Source organism: Ylistrum balloti, unplaced genomic scaffold (genome assembly GCF_031769215.1).
Source record: "Ylistrum balloti isolate Yb309-2 unplaced genomic scaffold, AGI_CSIRO_Ybal_v1 Utg370320, whole genome shotgun sequence".
NCBI lineage: Eukaryota > Metazoa > Mollusca > Bivalvia > Pectinida > Pectinidae > Ylistrum > Ylistrum balloti.
The window spans coordinates 836,092-852,499 of NW_026782235.1; the positions used below are offsets into that span (position 1 = coordinate 836,092).

Genomic DNA, 16,408 nt, shown 5'->3' on the forward strand with positions numbered 1-16,408 from the left:
TTTACTGAAAAACAAAAACGTTTTTCTTTTTTTCTTTTTTTTTTCAAGGAAAGAAACTACACATTTTGCTTATTTATAATCAAATGATTTAAGCATTATGTGTTACAGTCTGGTACGATGGTTGGATATTAATATTATTTTATATATATTATCCTGATTCATTTAGCTTTAGATTTCAATATTTTACACCAAATCAGTTTTTCAAGTAATGATGTTATTTCGGTCATTGCGTTAACGAAACAAAGTAGCTTGAACATATATTTTTGTTAAAAAAGTGTTTTTCCAAAATTTTAATTTTAATATAATTTCAATCACAATATTTTTTTCTAATAAAAATGCTATTGCCTTGTACGTTTTTATGCTTTTGCGCATGTTCCTAGAAAACGTTTCTGGATACGTGAGCAGCGTTCTTACACTTTAAATTAAACAATGTTCACAACTTCAGAAATGGTTTTGCTGTTCACAAATTTTTGGCCTTTATTTTGGTGATTATTTTAACAAGATTTTATAACGTAACGTTTAAATTGACAAAGGTTATTACTATTGAATTTACTGGAAATTTACAAAAGAATGCATCATTCAAGTCCCTGTCATTGGAAAGATAAAATGCTTGGTGTTGGAAAACATAGATTTGAGGACTGCCATCAGATGATCAAAGTAGTGTTTAAATATGTAATCAAGAGACGATCTGCTAGAAAAACACGAATCTGTTATAATCATTAAGTGTATACTGAATGTCCATACCAATATAACGAGACGCATATCTGAACACTTTCTATTTTTTAACTATATAAATGTACTTATTTCTTATTTCCTCAGGGTGTACCTGTAATATATGCCTAAGTTAGCCGGTTTTGTTAGTTTTAATTTGTAGAATATTGTATGTATAATGTTAATATCGTTTTTGCTAATTAGACCATTAAACAGTTTTTAATTGTTATTTGTTGACTTTTCATAATTAATGTGGACAACAGTTGATGACCATTACAATATAAATGATTAAGAATTCTCCCTGTCGAATGTTCCAAATCGACTTGTCCGCCATCACCCCGCTTTAACAAATTATATAACTACGAATCGACTCCTCTATACTAGGCAATGAAATTTATGCTTAATCGCATGTTAAAGTTCAGAGTTAGGTTCAAAGTAGATTCTACTATAGTCGGAGATTGTATAATGAAGTCTTCCATTTCCATAGGTTCTGTCTGAGTACACATACCATGTTTTTAGTTCATCCATGGAAGAACAATGAAAGGATAAACAAATGCGTTCTTTCCCATTCCAACTAGCGTCGATTTCTGACTATCACCAACACGCAACAATACATTTGCAATAAATCCTTTTTGTGTTGCCTGCCAAAGGCAATAGGGATATATCCTCCGCATAATGTGTTTTGGTGATAACTCGAGATCAATTTGGCAGATCAAACTCAAATGTCATTCAAAGCTTCATCTAAAGTGCTTGCTAGGGATTGATCTTCAGGTCCGAAAGTCCATGGTCAAAATCGCTGTTTCAATAAATAGGAATTATTTTTTTCGCGATAACTTCAACAACTTTAACGAACATCAAAAACGTCAAGCTTCAGATCACACATTTTATTAATTTTATGGTCCTAAAACCGATCCATGTGGTATACACCGTTTCATTCCGACTTTTGTCAAATAACGACTACTCGTTGTTTCCGTTATCATGTGCTTTCATAAAATCACTAAATGACAACGGCACAACTTTCTTTATATACTCTAATTATTAACTATTAACGTGCAAACGACGCTGGTAAGATAGACTGACCTATATTTTGAAGCAACCTTATTGTCTAAATATAGAGGTTAAGTTGGCGCTTTTCAAGTCTCCTGTTAATTTCTCGGTATTTACGGATGTTTGGAATATCAATGAAAGCGGATAATATATAATATTGCATGCTTCTTCCTGTACTCTAAGATGAATTATATCTAGTCCTGGAGATTTGAAGTGTTCAAATAAAGTACATGTAATTTGGTTCGCACCTTTCCCGAAGTAATATCGAGTGTGGCAATCCTTTCTTTGTTTTGTAATCTTCTGGTAAAATGTACGCGAGAAAGTCTGTTTAGGTCAGAAAGATTATGTTTACCTTATATGGATCTTCATAAAGATTAGAACTATTTGACTTTGTTGATGTTTTAAATTTTGCTTCTCGTCAGAATTTCTTTGGATTTCATTTAACTTGATTTCCTAATTTTGCTTTTCGTGCAATTTACAGATTTTCTGGTTAGTGTCCTTACTTGGTTCGTTACTTTACAATGTTCATCGTAAAGTAGGGATACCCAGTTCTGAAATGTTTATTAATTAACCCTTTCTTTATGCTTTTGAAAGAGGTTTTTGTTAGGGCGACTGAGCCATCAAATAATTTGTCTGGCGTCGTGCGTCGTACGTCGTTAACTTTTCACATATTCGACTTCTTCTCAAGAACCACTGAATGGATTTTGACCAAACTTGGCACAACGCATTGCCATGGAAAGCCGCTTCAAATTTGCGAAGAAAAAGGGTTGGGGCCGCAGGAGGGGGAAAAGGGGGGTAAAATTAGGTAAATATTTAAAGATCTTCTTCTCATGAACCAACAGTCAGATTAAGTTCCTATTTGATATTTAGGGTCCTTATGGCATGGTCTACAAAGTTTGTGAATGAAAAAAATATCGGGTAAAAAACGGCCCCAATAGGGGGCGCTCAAAAGTGTCAAAAATTCAACTTTGACCAATTTCAACCAAATTTGGTAGAAAGCTTCCCTTAGTGAAGGACATATGAAATTATGTTGAAAAAAGTGATTATGTCCCCTTTGGAGCCCATAAGGGGTGTAAAATGGGCCATATGTAAAAACCTTTAAATAACTTCTTCTCAAGAACCATTGGATGGATTTTGACCAAACGTGGCACAAAGCATCCCTATGGAAAGCCGCTTCAATTTTGCGAAGAAAAAGGGTGGGGCCCCAATAGGGGCCGCAGAAGGGGGAAAGGGGGTAAAATTAGGTAAATCTTTAAAGATCTTCTTCTCATGAACCAACAGTCAGATTAAATTCATATTTGATATTTAGGGTCCTTATGACAAGGTCTACAAAGTTTGCAAATGAAAAAAAATCGGGTCAAAAACGGCCCCCACTAGAGGCGCTCAAAAGTGTCAAAAATTCAACTTTGACCGATTTCAACCAAATTTGGTAGAAAGCATCCCTTAGTGAAGGTCATATGAAATTATGTTGAAAAAAGTGGATTATGTCCCCTTTGGAGCCCATAAGGGGTGTAAAAGGGGCCATATGTAAAAACCTTTAAATGACTTCTTCTCAAGAACCATTGGATGGATTTTGACCAAACGTGGCACAAAGCATCCCCATTGGAAGCCGCTTCAAGTTTGCGAAGAAAAAGGGCGTGGCCCCAAGAGGGGGAAAAGGGGAAACTTGATACGAATGTTCTACACAAGGTCCTGGCAAGTGTTTTAACTTTTTGGGGTGAATCAAAATCCAAGATGGCCACCCTGGCCACATTATGGACTTCCCCTCAAGAACCATTGGGTGGGTCATGTTCAAACTTGGTACAGATGTTTTACACATGGTCCTGCACAAGTGTTGTTACATTTTTGCAACATTTTAAAATCCCCAGATTATTGACATATATTCCTCAGGTGACCGTTAAGGCCCCTGGGCCTCTTGCTTTTTTATGTTTACTGTCTTCGGGTTTTCGTTCTAGCTTTTTAAGTAAATATCTCTCCTAAAATTCGCGTTTGACTTCCATATTCATACTCCAGTTAAAAAAAACTACTCTTGCCAATCTATAATACGTTACACCGACAGTTCAATGTAATTTCAAAGAATTAATTTGTGTTGGTCAATTTTCGCTAAGGGAGAATTTATTGGGGTTGATTCAATTAACTCTTCTTTGTCAGTAATGACTAGATGTATAACACTTCCAGTATCGGCGCCCTTCACACCGATTGGCTGTCGCAGGTGTTGGCACATTAGAAAATAAATTGTAATTCCTTTGTAATTATGTTAGATTTTGTGCAGAGAACACATTTATTCTTTGACTTATTCATATTGATATAAGTTGGATTTTGTGTAAGTTAATACTTTCAGCACTTGGCATGAAATTATTTCAATTGTAATTATGTATTTATCCCACTTTAGAGTCAGTCTCAATTAATGACATATACTTACCGTGTGCTACAATGTGCCATCCTCCATCTCAAGAAAGTATGCAGGTTATTTCGCTATACAATATGTATTGGCAGGTGTTAACTTTGCTTCATTGACGTTTCTTGTAGCATTACTATAGATGGACACAGCGTATATTTTCCTGTATTTCATGTTCTTTTGATGCTCGTGTATGTGTGTGAGGGCGAAGTTTGTTAATAATCATTATATATTCATTCCTCAGGAAATGAAATATTGTTATAAATTGTATAAATTTTGTCGGATATGTGTGATGAAATTGTGACCTACAAAGCAATCTTTACTATTTTCTTATAATCATCTTTTATTAGTTAGTTGAACTCTTACCTATTTAACGAAGCCATTAAGCCAAGTTCCCTATCCAAACAACAACACGTGACATAAACAACTGGGATGAAAGTGAGTAAATGACGTACTTATTATGATATCTACGGTGTTCTTCAAGGTACATTTAGCAACATAACTTTTTTAAAAGAGAAAACTATTCTTTCTCTCAGCAATTATATGCTGCCTCTCAATTGAATATCATGGTGCCAGCTTTAAAGTTCCATACCATCACTTATAGAAATACATTTCAGTTTCCTGCAACACAGGTGTAGAATTGATTACCCCGATCTTTAAGTCAGTTTACACTCCAAACAACGATTTATTCTCGAAATGAGAAATAAGATCATGAGAAAGCAATATTGTGCTTGAATCAGCAAAACTCAAATGAAATCATTGGTTTCCATGAACGTGTTCATAGGCCTGAAGCCTTCTAATCTACATGATGTATCATCTAGGTTTGGGACCGTATCGTTTCCTGATATTTTCGAAATGTCACTCACAAATTTAGGCCGACCTTTAGTTTTGTTCCAATGCACTATATTTGCCATTGCAAAGATGATAGCTCCGCCGGTCGTACAAAGTCCTCCGAAATAAAACCCGCCACTGACAGTATCACTGATATCTGTGATGTAACCTGTAGTTAAATTTGGAATAAACTTAATAAAAAGCCTACATTTAGACAACAACAACGCGTAACATAAACAAGTAGGACGAAAGTGAATAAATGACACAAGAAATGTGTTTGATATAAAAGCTGGATAAAATATCTAAAAAATATAACATGGTGTATTTTCTTCTCATTTGTAATTAACCGAGTATGAAACCTATCTCAATGAATAAAACAAAAAGAAAAATATACAAGTTGTTGATATATACCTGCAATTATGGGACTAAGACATGATCCAACTCCTTGGAAAAGCAGCAATATCCCTAAAGCGTTGATCATATGCTCCATGTCAATGATATCGACAAGCATGCCATGTTTTTGCGATTGTATGCATCCCATCAAAACTCCGTGTATAGAACATAGTACAAACATCTCAGTCAATGTTGAAGCAGTAACAGGAAGAACACATAGTGTTATTCCGACAGACAGCAGTATACCATTATACACAATGATTTTATATGGTGCCAGAAATTGCATATCGAAAAGCACCCCTGAACATACCCGACCTACTCCGACAGAAAATATTTGTGCAGAAACAACATAGACAGAGTCTCGAGCCTCAATGCCCATCTCTCTTCCAAACAACGGAATAAATGCCAATATCAATTGGTTAGAGATAGAGCAAAGAGCAGAAGCTATGCTATACGATAAGAATCTATAATCCGCCATTAACGTTTTAATGTTTGGGTAACTACAGCATCTCCTGCAAGAATATGTATTGTTACAGCATTCTTCATCGACCTGGCCACTTTTGATTGAGCGTTCTGGATTTGTTGTTTGCTGACTCTTTCTGAAAAAAATATTCAAAAACAAATTAAGTAATACCTAATGTTTCATAGACTTAAGCTAACAGTAATTAAGCAATCAAAGAGAACAACAGGATGTTTATAAAGTGAAAGTTTTTGGTGCTAGAAGATCAATTTATACTATTGTTATCATCAGAATAAGTTTGTAAACGCCTCAGGCGTATTGCAGCTTATAACACAATACGACACTTGTTCATTATACAAAGTTGCTCATATGGTGTTAATTTCTATGAGATGTACAAATACACACTGGCGATAATGCTTTTTCCAAAACTTTAATTAAGCTCATTAATCTACTCATAAAAATACAGTATCGCAATATCATTCTGATGGTGGTACGCTGTTTACAATTGCCGTTTACATTCAGGTTTTTCAGTGTCTATTAGAATTTTGTGAGTTCTGCAAAGTGAAAATACAAATACGTATATATTGATCATTTTGTGAAGTGTTTATCAGTTGCCGTTAACATGTATTACTCGGAAACCAGACTGCTTAATATATGAAATATAATTTATTTCAGCTCATTAATGTGTTAATTTCAATGAGAGGTACAAATATGCACTGGAGATAGTGCTTTTCCTAAGTTTCATTAGTCTGTTCATAACAATACATTATTGCAGTATCATTCTTATGGCGATACGCTGTTTACAATGGTCGTTTACAGTCCTGTACACAGACTGTCATATCAGGTTTTCAGTCTCTATGATTTCCATGGTCTGAATAATTGTTCTGCAATTAAAAAAAAAAAAATATCGCGTCGCTCATGTTTATCAGTGGCCGTTTACATGGAATACTCGAAAAACACTGAAGAACTCCAACTTCTGCCGTCACAACTTACATTCTCGAGTACCTGTCAATAAATTGTATCCTCAATGGAAATTATATTTTAATATCAGGAGCAGTGATATGCGGCAGCAAATGAAATATTCATGGATACCTAAGTGATTATTACGTGTTTCAGCTCATTATTTTTGATAATTTACGAAGGCAAATAATAATCAAGCTGTGTGATAAAACGGAAAAGGTTGCGCCGGTGCAAATTCTTTGCAGCGTTAATGCTACTTCATTTTGAGATTGCGTGGCCCGTCGGAAGCAACGGGTAAATATATTGTACAATGCATGCAGATCTGAAAACAACCGCACATCACGGTAAGATACGCGGGAGACTATTCTAGAGGATAGTAAATTAGATTTTGGCTTTAATGGAAATATCATCTTTACAGAAATATCTTATGAAGTGTGTCATTACCACCAATGTAATGAGGTAACCAACTAAATATTACATAACGATGACAATACATATGTTATACCAAGTGAGACGGAAGAAATGAGAAGATTTCGTCATCAAATAATAAGTACGCGGCTGCTGCTCTTGGAGACAAAAACACTATTGCCCGTTTTACAAAACCAAATAAGGAGAAGTGAAAGGAAACATCACGGTGGCGAAAGTAAATATTATCTGATGATGTTAAATTTGTGCGTGTCGAGATGAATCCGACGCATACTGACTCGAACTGTGAACTTTGAAAACATCGCTTTAACATCAAGACAAGTCCTGTCCTATTGGATATGTTATGCATGCTGATGTCAGTATGATTGTTCCAACTGAGGAAACTATAAAAGGTCATACCGCCAGTTGCCGAGTATCAATATACCATGAATTGAACGAATATTTTAGCATTGTATAGCAATGTAATATTTTATGGGAAACATCATACATGTAATATTAAAGGAGTACTATGATAGGAGGTCGGTGTTGAGGTACCTGTTGCTGTTGATGTCGATCGTAAGAGGTCTGAAGAGGGATCCACATACAATGATATGTAACACTACTCCTGATTGCATTAGAAAGGCTCCGAGGAATCCGTAATACTCGAACAGAAAATTGATTGCAGTAGGAAAAATGAAGGCCCATATTGTCCACCCCGCTAGAGCATTGGCCAATCCACGTCTTTTGCTAAAGTACTGATTGATTATAAAAACGCTAGGAAAAAATACGAGACACATACCCACACCTGCAAAAGAAAAAACAACAACATTGAATTACTTGTTTCAGTATAATTGATACATTGTAAAATGCATCACTGTGTATCGTCTGTGACACTCGCGAGAATTTTAAAGATTGATATCGACCGTGTCATTTTATGTAGCTGTTGACTACGTGTAGAAAAAATGACGCACAGCAAAAAATGAAGATAAAATGATATACAGCCATAGCTACTTCAGGTATAAGATACTGCCTCAACAGATATAGCTGGTGCAAGGTCTGCTCTGTTGGATTATAACACTGATTTTGAAATAGATGAGTCTTTCATAAGGCCTTTAGCGTGGTTCACGTCAACGATTGCTCATAAACATTATACGTTTGGTGCGAATTCCTCAATCATTGAGACACTGTTTAATGGTTGTGTAGATTTTGATTTTTAACACCGATTCCCAAACAAGATTTCCTGCAATATGGTAAGAAATCCACTTTTCGAAAGTAGCCAGTGAGCAAACCACACCTGGTAACGTATTGGATTTCAAATTGCCATTTAGATAGCATGAACGAAAGTTATAGCTCTTTTCTGATCCGTTGTGCACTAACATAAAATGTATTAATAATTAACTGCAGTGATTCTGATAAAGTTTTGCAGAAATATCCCATTACCAACACCAAATTAAAGTTATGAAACCTAGTCGAAAGGGACCTGAAGGTCGGCAGCAAAAGGGGAACAATTGCTTACATTTAAAGAAGATTCTTTGTCAAAATTGTTTAATATCTCCTGGTTCCCATTTCCATTTAGGGGAGAATTTTTGTTATTGTTTACATGTATATTTACACTCATATGTAAACAAAATGAGGATATTCCGTTTAGATTTAGTTAAATGAGAATTACTTTAATCTCTCGACTTGGATACTTGGGATTAAAACGATGGAAAATGACATGGCGCTTTATCAATTTTGACTAGAATTTTTAAACCATGGTCCCACAGTTGGGTCAGTTTTAAAATAGTTCATTTATTACAATGATACATTTTAGTATATTTTGATTCATTTCAGTAAGTCATAATTCCTTTGTATATATTTACATCATATCACTGTTTGATGGTATCAGACTTCAGCTGCTGACGACGATTCCGAAAAATCTGGGGTCTAAAGCGCAAGGCTCAAGAAAGTACAAAAGACATATTGTCAAGTTGATAACATCTTTTAGTTCTTGAGACAGTAGAGTTAATGAATTCAACTGAACATACAGCGGTTTATTCTAAACAAACAACAAAAACCCAATATATGAGCTATATACTAGCATTGCAAGTACAACAAATTCCTCTTGTTACAAAAATAACAATATGTTAATATATAAGTTTGAATCAAACTCAAATTCATTGATAGCATCCGCTATGTAAATATCGGTAAATTCAAGTAAGCTAGGTCACGTTCCGAAATGAGAACCAAAAACCAGGATGATACAATAAAGGTGTTTTTTCGAATGTTAAATTTTTATAAAGATTCCGTACCGTTTGAGTTTAACAAGGCTGTTTTTGTATAAAAAGAAATTTTCCGAGTTAGATTTAAGAAAACACAGAACGAATATCTTTACTCGGACATTGGAAATTAATCGTAGATTTTTAATTCAATGGTTTTTTTTTTATACTGAATCAATTATTTTCTAATAGTAATCATGCAATCATGGTCCCTAGCATAATTGATGAGTCCTAGAAAGGACAAAACAGATTGATGACGTAGTTTATTTAATAGTTGCATATAATTCTATATTCGTTTACAAATACGATATCGAATTATCCAGTTTTTGTACATTCCTCTGTTGTGTTATTGAGAAAACACACCGTTTCAATGGGTGAATGTCATGTTTTTGGTTTTACTTAGCAATCAGAGCTAAAAGGTTCAAAACAATTGATATTGTATCTAATTTTTGAAGAGCGTGCTTACCTCCGAGTAATGAAAAACTGAAGATGGTAAATATCAGATCATCGACGAAAGCAGTCAAAGCGAGGCTCAATCCTAAAACTAAACCTCCAGCTATTGAAACAGATCGACATGAGAATCTGTTGATAAGAAAAGCGCTCATCGGACCTAAAAATCAACATAAAAGTATTTTTTTAGTATTTTCAACAGATCAGTTGCATTGCTTGCTACATTGAATAATGTAATATATTTACAGTCTTTTTTTTGTGTTTTTTTATTTTTCCAGTTTTTTTTTTAAATTACAGAAACGATACATCACCACACAAAACTTTCACACACATTCATACATATTATAGAATAACAGTAGCTGATACGTCATCATCATCATCATCATCATCATCATCATCATCATCGTCCATGCCATGTACATCATCATCATCCTCATCAACATCAATGCCATGTACATCACCATCATCACCATCATCATCTCGCTCCTCCTCCTCATCATGCGTGCCATGTACATCATCTCCCTCTTCATCATTATCATCATGCATGTCATGTACATCATCATTATCATCCATGCCATGTACATCATTATCATCATCATCATCATCAATTTCATCGTCATCATCCATGCCATATACATCATCATGCATGCCATTTACATCATTATCATACATGCCATGTACATCATCATCAAAACATCATCATAATGTATACTATCCAAATCACCATCCTCACCACCATCATGTATACAGTAACATCATTGTCACATATCATCATCCTCATCCTGCATACATTATAAGTAATGAGACTTTATCATCATAGTAGTATTAATTAGTACTAATTAGTAATGTACCAGAGTACAAGTAATAAAGATTAATCTAGTTCTACACAAACATTCACACAAATCAGAGAGAGAGAGAGAGAGAGAGAGAGAGAGAGAGAGAGAGAGAGAGAGAGAGAGAGAGAGAGAGAGAGAGAGAGAGAGAGAGAGAGTTACTTCTACCTGAACTAGTATAATGTTTGTCAGTGTTATAAAAATAAACAATGAGACAAACACAAAATATTCACACAGAATACTTCTCATATAAATGTTAAGGATAATACTACTAATAATAAAAATAATAATAATACAATGTACATTATTATTATTATTATTTTTTATTATTAAATGACCAAAGTCTCAAGATTATCTGTTTCATAAATTGCCATAACTTCAATACACTTGCACACTACTGTGAGATACACCATAACACACCAACAAGAAAACAAAGAAACTCCAGGACGGCCCTAATTTTCGGTATAGGCCAGGAAAACAAATTCCTGGTGGCACTGTCGTTCCTAGTCACGTTACCGAAAGTTCGCAAATATATATGTCCCTAAAAGTTGGAGTCCTTTGAAAGGTAATCCTCAGTGAGTGGAGTGTCAAATAAAAGTTTCTTCTTTTTCCCATTGGTTAGGATAGCAAAACGTTTCCCATCAGTGCTATAAGTGTTCTTCACACAGGAAAGTTTGTAGGCTTCCTGAAGAATACGTTTGCTTTGCTTAGACGTTTCAGCGATAGACTAAACAACACGTTTCTTCTCAGCCCCATGTTTTTTTTTATTTTCAGAACGAGGCTGTCATATAACCAATACAGGAGAGGATCTAAGAGAGATAACTCTTACGAGATTACAACTACTATAGATCATTACAACTCCCCTTTTGAAAATAGGTATTTTATCTTTAAAAGTTCAATTGTCATTGGAGGGAGCATATGATATATATGTAACTTGTATTTTGTGGTTAATTGACCATACTGAAACAAAATAGCTCGAAATTAAACTGCATGTTGATACATGTCTGAAACTTAATATTTCTTTGTTGTTTATAATATTGTCACAGTTTCTAAGTAATAGTGTATATCCAACCCTCTTGATTGAGAATTATATATGGAACACAAGCAACAAATAAAATGTGATAATTTTGCAATTATGAGTGACCAAATTCACCAGAAGATAATGGACCAAAAATAGTTTTGATTTTGAACTCTTTACTGATGAATTTTATCAAGCATAACTACCAGGATCAGGATAGACTGTCCTGCCCGAGACCTAACATTAAAAAGGGGATTATTCTGCCCCTGTGCACTTCACATCTCATAATCTTTGAATCGTGCTGGCAGTTTCACACTTCTGCCGTATTTTGTCTTCATACTCGGAGAGTTTCCGGTGGGCATTGCTAGTGCTGTCGCCTTATGCGTTGGCGTGTCACTAGGTTTCGTAGTTGATTCTTGCTCCATGAAATCAGGAATGTCCTCTGTGTTTCTCCTGAATGTTTCCTCTCGTGACTGAATGATGTCTCGACGATTTCGACGAAACTTCTCACCATCAGGTGTCACTACTGTGTAGGACCTCGGGTATTCAGAGTGATTATAAATGTTTCCTGGAGTCCATTGTCCTCTGTGTTTAAAACGAATCTTATATCTCCGTCATTTAATTCCGACAGGCGTTTGGCTCCAATATCGAAATATTTTTTCTGCTTTTGCTGCGATTTCTGTCTGGTTTTCTGAACGTGTTCTGAAGACACTACACGTGGTTGAAGTTTAAGTTGGGTAACTGGTAGCACAGATCTAAGCTCTCTGCTCATGAGTAGTTGTGCTGGTGATTCTGTATCCGTAGGCGAGTTCCTGTACTCGAGTAGAGCAAGATACGGATCTTGCCCGTTAGCGTTGGTTTTCTCAAGGATGCGTTTCATGGTTTGTACAGATTTCTCTGCTAAGCCGTTCGCTTGAGCAAAATAGGGACTTGATGTTGTGTGTTTAAACTTCCACTTTGTCGCAAATGTTTTGAATTCGGATGAGGAATATTGTGGACCATTGTCGCTCCTCACTTCAAACGGTATTCCATGTTGTGCAAAGATAGATTTCAGGTGTGTTATTACTGTTACACTTTTAGTGTTCTCCAACTTTGCTACCTCAAAGTATCGGGAATAGTAATCAGTGACTATCAGGAAGTCTGACTGGTTCCATGAGAATAAGTCGGTTCCCACAACTTGCCACGGTCCACTTGGTACAGGTGTTGGCTTCAAAGGTTCTTTCTGATTGTTGTTCCTCATATCCATACAGGTACTACACCTTGATATCATGTCAGCAATATCAGTGTTCATGCCATGCCAATAAACAATACTTCTGGCTCTGAGTTTGGTTTTTTCTATACCAAAGTGACCTACATGAAGATCTGACAGTATTTCATCTTGGAGACTTTCCGGAATTACTATCCTTTCTCCTTTGAGCACTATGCCTTCGTTGATAGTTAGTTCATTTCTAAGTTTCCAAAACTCTTGTAGGTTTTTTGTTAGAACATTTTTATTTTCTGGCCAGCCATTCTCTATCAATGCCTTAACTTGACTGAGTTGTTCATCCTCGTCTGTTCGAGTGCGAATTTGATCCATTTTATTGACAGAGACAGGTAGACTGTTCAAAACAGTGTGTACATGACAATTGAGTTCTTCATCCATGTTCCCATCCTTGTTGGGAAGATATGCACGAGAAAGTGTGTCCGCTACTACTAATTCCTTGCCTGGCCTGTAGATTAGAGTGAAATCATAGCGTTGTAGACGTAGAAGCATTCTCTGTAACCTAGGTGGCGCTTGAGATAGGGGTTTCTTTAGTATGGCTTCCAACGGCTTGTGATCACTTTCTACAGTTAGTGCCTGCGATCCACAGGTGTAGTTGTTGAAGCGTTCTAAAGCAAAGGTAACTGCAAGAAGTTCCTTCTCTATTTGTGCATATCTTGACTCTGTGTCAGTCATTGCTCTAGAGGCAAATGCTATGGGCTTATTCCTCTGTAGAATTACAGCACCTAATCCGTATTTTGATGCATCTGCACTTACGGTGGTTGGTAATCTTGGGTCATAAAATGCTAGTACTGGCTCTTTTGACAATATGCCTAGTATTTGCTTGAAAGCGTCATCCTGACTTTTGTTCCACTGAAATGCGACATCCTTTCTGAGCAACTCTCGAATCGGCTGTGTGATGGTTGACATGTTTGGTATGAACTTGGCTAAGTAATTGACAGTTCCAAGTAGTCTCTCTACTCCTTTTTTGTCAACTGGTCGGGGCATCTCAGTAATTGCACTCAGTTTTTCTGGATCTGGTTTTACACCAGTGGCAGACAGTCTGTGACCTATATATGTGACCTCATTTTCGCTGAACCTGCATTTGTCCTTGTTCAAGGTGAGATTTATCTGTTCGCACCTCCGCAACACACGATCGAGACGAGCATCGTGCTCCGCGTTATCCTTTCCGAACACAAGTATGTCGTCTATGTCCACTTCGACACCTTCAATGTCATCGAAATGTTGTGCTATACGCTTCTGAAAAACTTCTTGCGCACTCTTTATGCCAAACGGCATGCGTAGGTAACAGTACCTGCCGAAAGGTGTATTAAAGGTTGTCAAGAGTTGGCTAGGCTCATCTAGAGGGATTTGCCAATAACCACTGTTGGCATCGAGCTTAGTAAAGATTTTAGCACCTGACATTCGCGTTGTGATATCTTCAATTGTTGGTAACTCAAAATGTTCACGCTTTATGGCCTTGTTCAAATTCCTCGGGTCGAGGCACACTCTTAACTTGCCTGACTTGGGCTTTTCCACTAGCACTATGGAGCTGACCCAGTCAGTGGGTTCATCAACCTTTCTCACGACACCATTTTTCTCCATTTCGTTGAGTGTGATTTTTAATTTGTCGCGTAGATTTGCAGGGATTTTACGTGGTGGGTTTACAACCGGTGTTACACTTTTGTCAACTTTGATGGTGTATGGCTCCTTAAGGCAACCTAATCCTTTAAATATTTCCAGAAACTTGCTAGTAGGGTCCTGTTTATCCACTGACGGCTCAGTAACCTTTTCAGTCATCATGACCACTTTTACTAGCCCAAGGTCTTGACATGATTTGAATCCAAGTAATGGGACTGTGTCTTCCCTTGCGACGTAGAATTCAACGTTTTCATTTAGGCATTGGAGCCTACACTTCCCCTTTATGGGTATTTTGTTGCCAGTGTAGCTCGATAGTCGCGTTGCCGTGTCCGATAATTTGATTTTTGGTTCTACATTTAGACAGTTAAACAACTTGTCCGATATAATGTTGGCCTGGGAGCCCGTGTCTAATTTGAACCTGACATTTGTTCCATTGATGTTGAGATTTGCGAAAGCTTCATTAGTTCCAACCTCTGTTTTGTGATTATGTACTGCACCAATGAACAAGTCTTCGAATCCTTCCATGTCCACTGCCTCATTCGCGTGTACCACTTTAGTTTTACACTGTCGAGCGAAATGATTCATTCCCTTACATTTATCACATATTTGACCAAATGCTGGACATTTCCGATATCCGTGTTTAGTGCCACAACGTCCACACTGAAATAGTTTTTGTTTTACATGTTGTTTGCTGTGGTTGGAGTTGTCTCCCCTGACTGACTGTTTCTTGTTACCTCCCCTTGCACTGTGTGTTGGTCTATTTGTATAACGTTCCTTGGGGGGTCTGTTTTGTTTATCACGATGATTTTTGTGTACCGCGTTGACTTCTTCTGTGTTTAGATTTTTTAACATTTGTTGTGACTCCTCACTGGCTCTGCAAGCAGTTACGGCCCTTTCAAGTGTGAGTTGATTGTCTCTCAAAAGTCGTTCTTTTACCTTTTCTGAAAATACACCACAGACAATACGATCGCGTAACATTTCATCTTCCAGTGTACCAAATTTACAGTTTTTTGCAATAATGCGTAGTTCGGTCACGTATTCATCAATAGTTTCTGTTTTACCTTGTGTACGTGTGTAGAATCTGTGTCGCCACACAGTTATGTTTTCCCTCGGGGCACAGTAAGATTTAAATTTGTTTATTAAAACTTCAATTTTGTCTTTTTCTTCCTCTGTGAATGTGAAAGTGTTGTAAATTTCCCTTCCGTCTTGTCCTATTATGTATAGGAATGCACTACATTTTTCCTTTTCAGATTTATCTGACATCGCTATATCTAAATATAGTCGCATGGATTGTTCCCATTTTCTCCATTTTTCTGGGAGATTTCCCTCAGACGCCGAAAAGTCTAATTCTGGGGGTGGGCGGATATGTTCCATTATGTTGGATTGGGCTGATAATGTCTATTTGCCTGTATTTCGGTATTTTACCGGTCTGGGTAGAGGGTTTTGGTTTCTGGCGGGTAGCACGTGTTTTATACAGCGCACACTAGATGTCATCGATTCGACAGTTATTGACGAGTTAAGCGATATGACATACAATATTCATTCCGCCAATATCTGGTTGGATATGTTGCCTTACCAAATACCCATATTTCCATCAGCATCCCACTTCTGACACCATGCTTTGCTTAGACGTTTCAGCGATAGACTAAACAACACGTTTCTTCTCAGCTCCATGTTTTTTTTTTATTTTCAGAACGAGGCTGTCATATAACCAATACAGGAGAGGATCTAAGAGAGATAACTCTTACGAGATTACAACTACT

The 16,408-nt window shown here is 36.5% G+C and overlaps 1 protein-coding gene across 1 annotated transcript; it reads right to left on the minus strand.

Moving 5' to 3' along the window:
• Nucleotides 1-12,287: 12,287 nt before the first annotated feature.
• LOC132553344 (uncharacterized protein K02A2.6-like) lies at nt 12,288-16,019 on the minus strand. The gene has a single exon (XM_060217578.1). It carries the CDS (start codon nt 16,017-16,019, stop codon nt 12,288-12,290), a length of 3,732 nt encoding a protein of 1,243 aa, XP_060073561.1.
• Between the last annotated feature and the right edge of the window lie 389 nt (nt 16,020-16,408).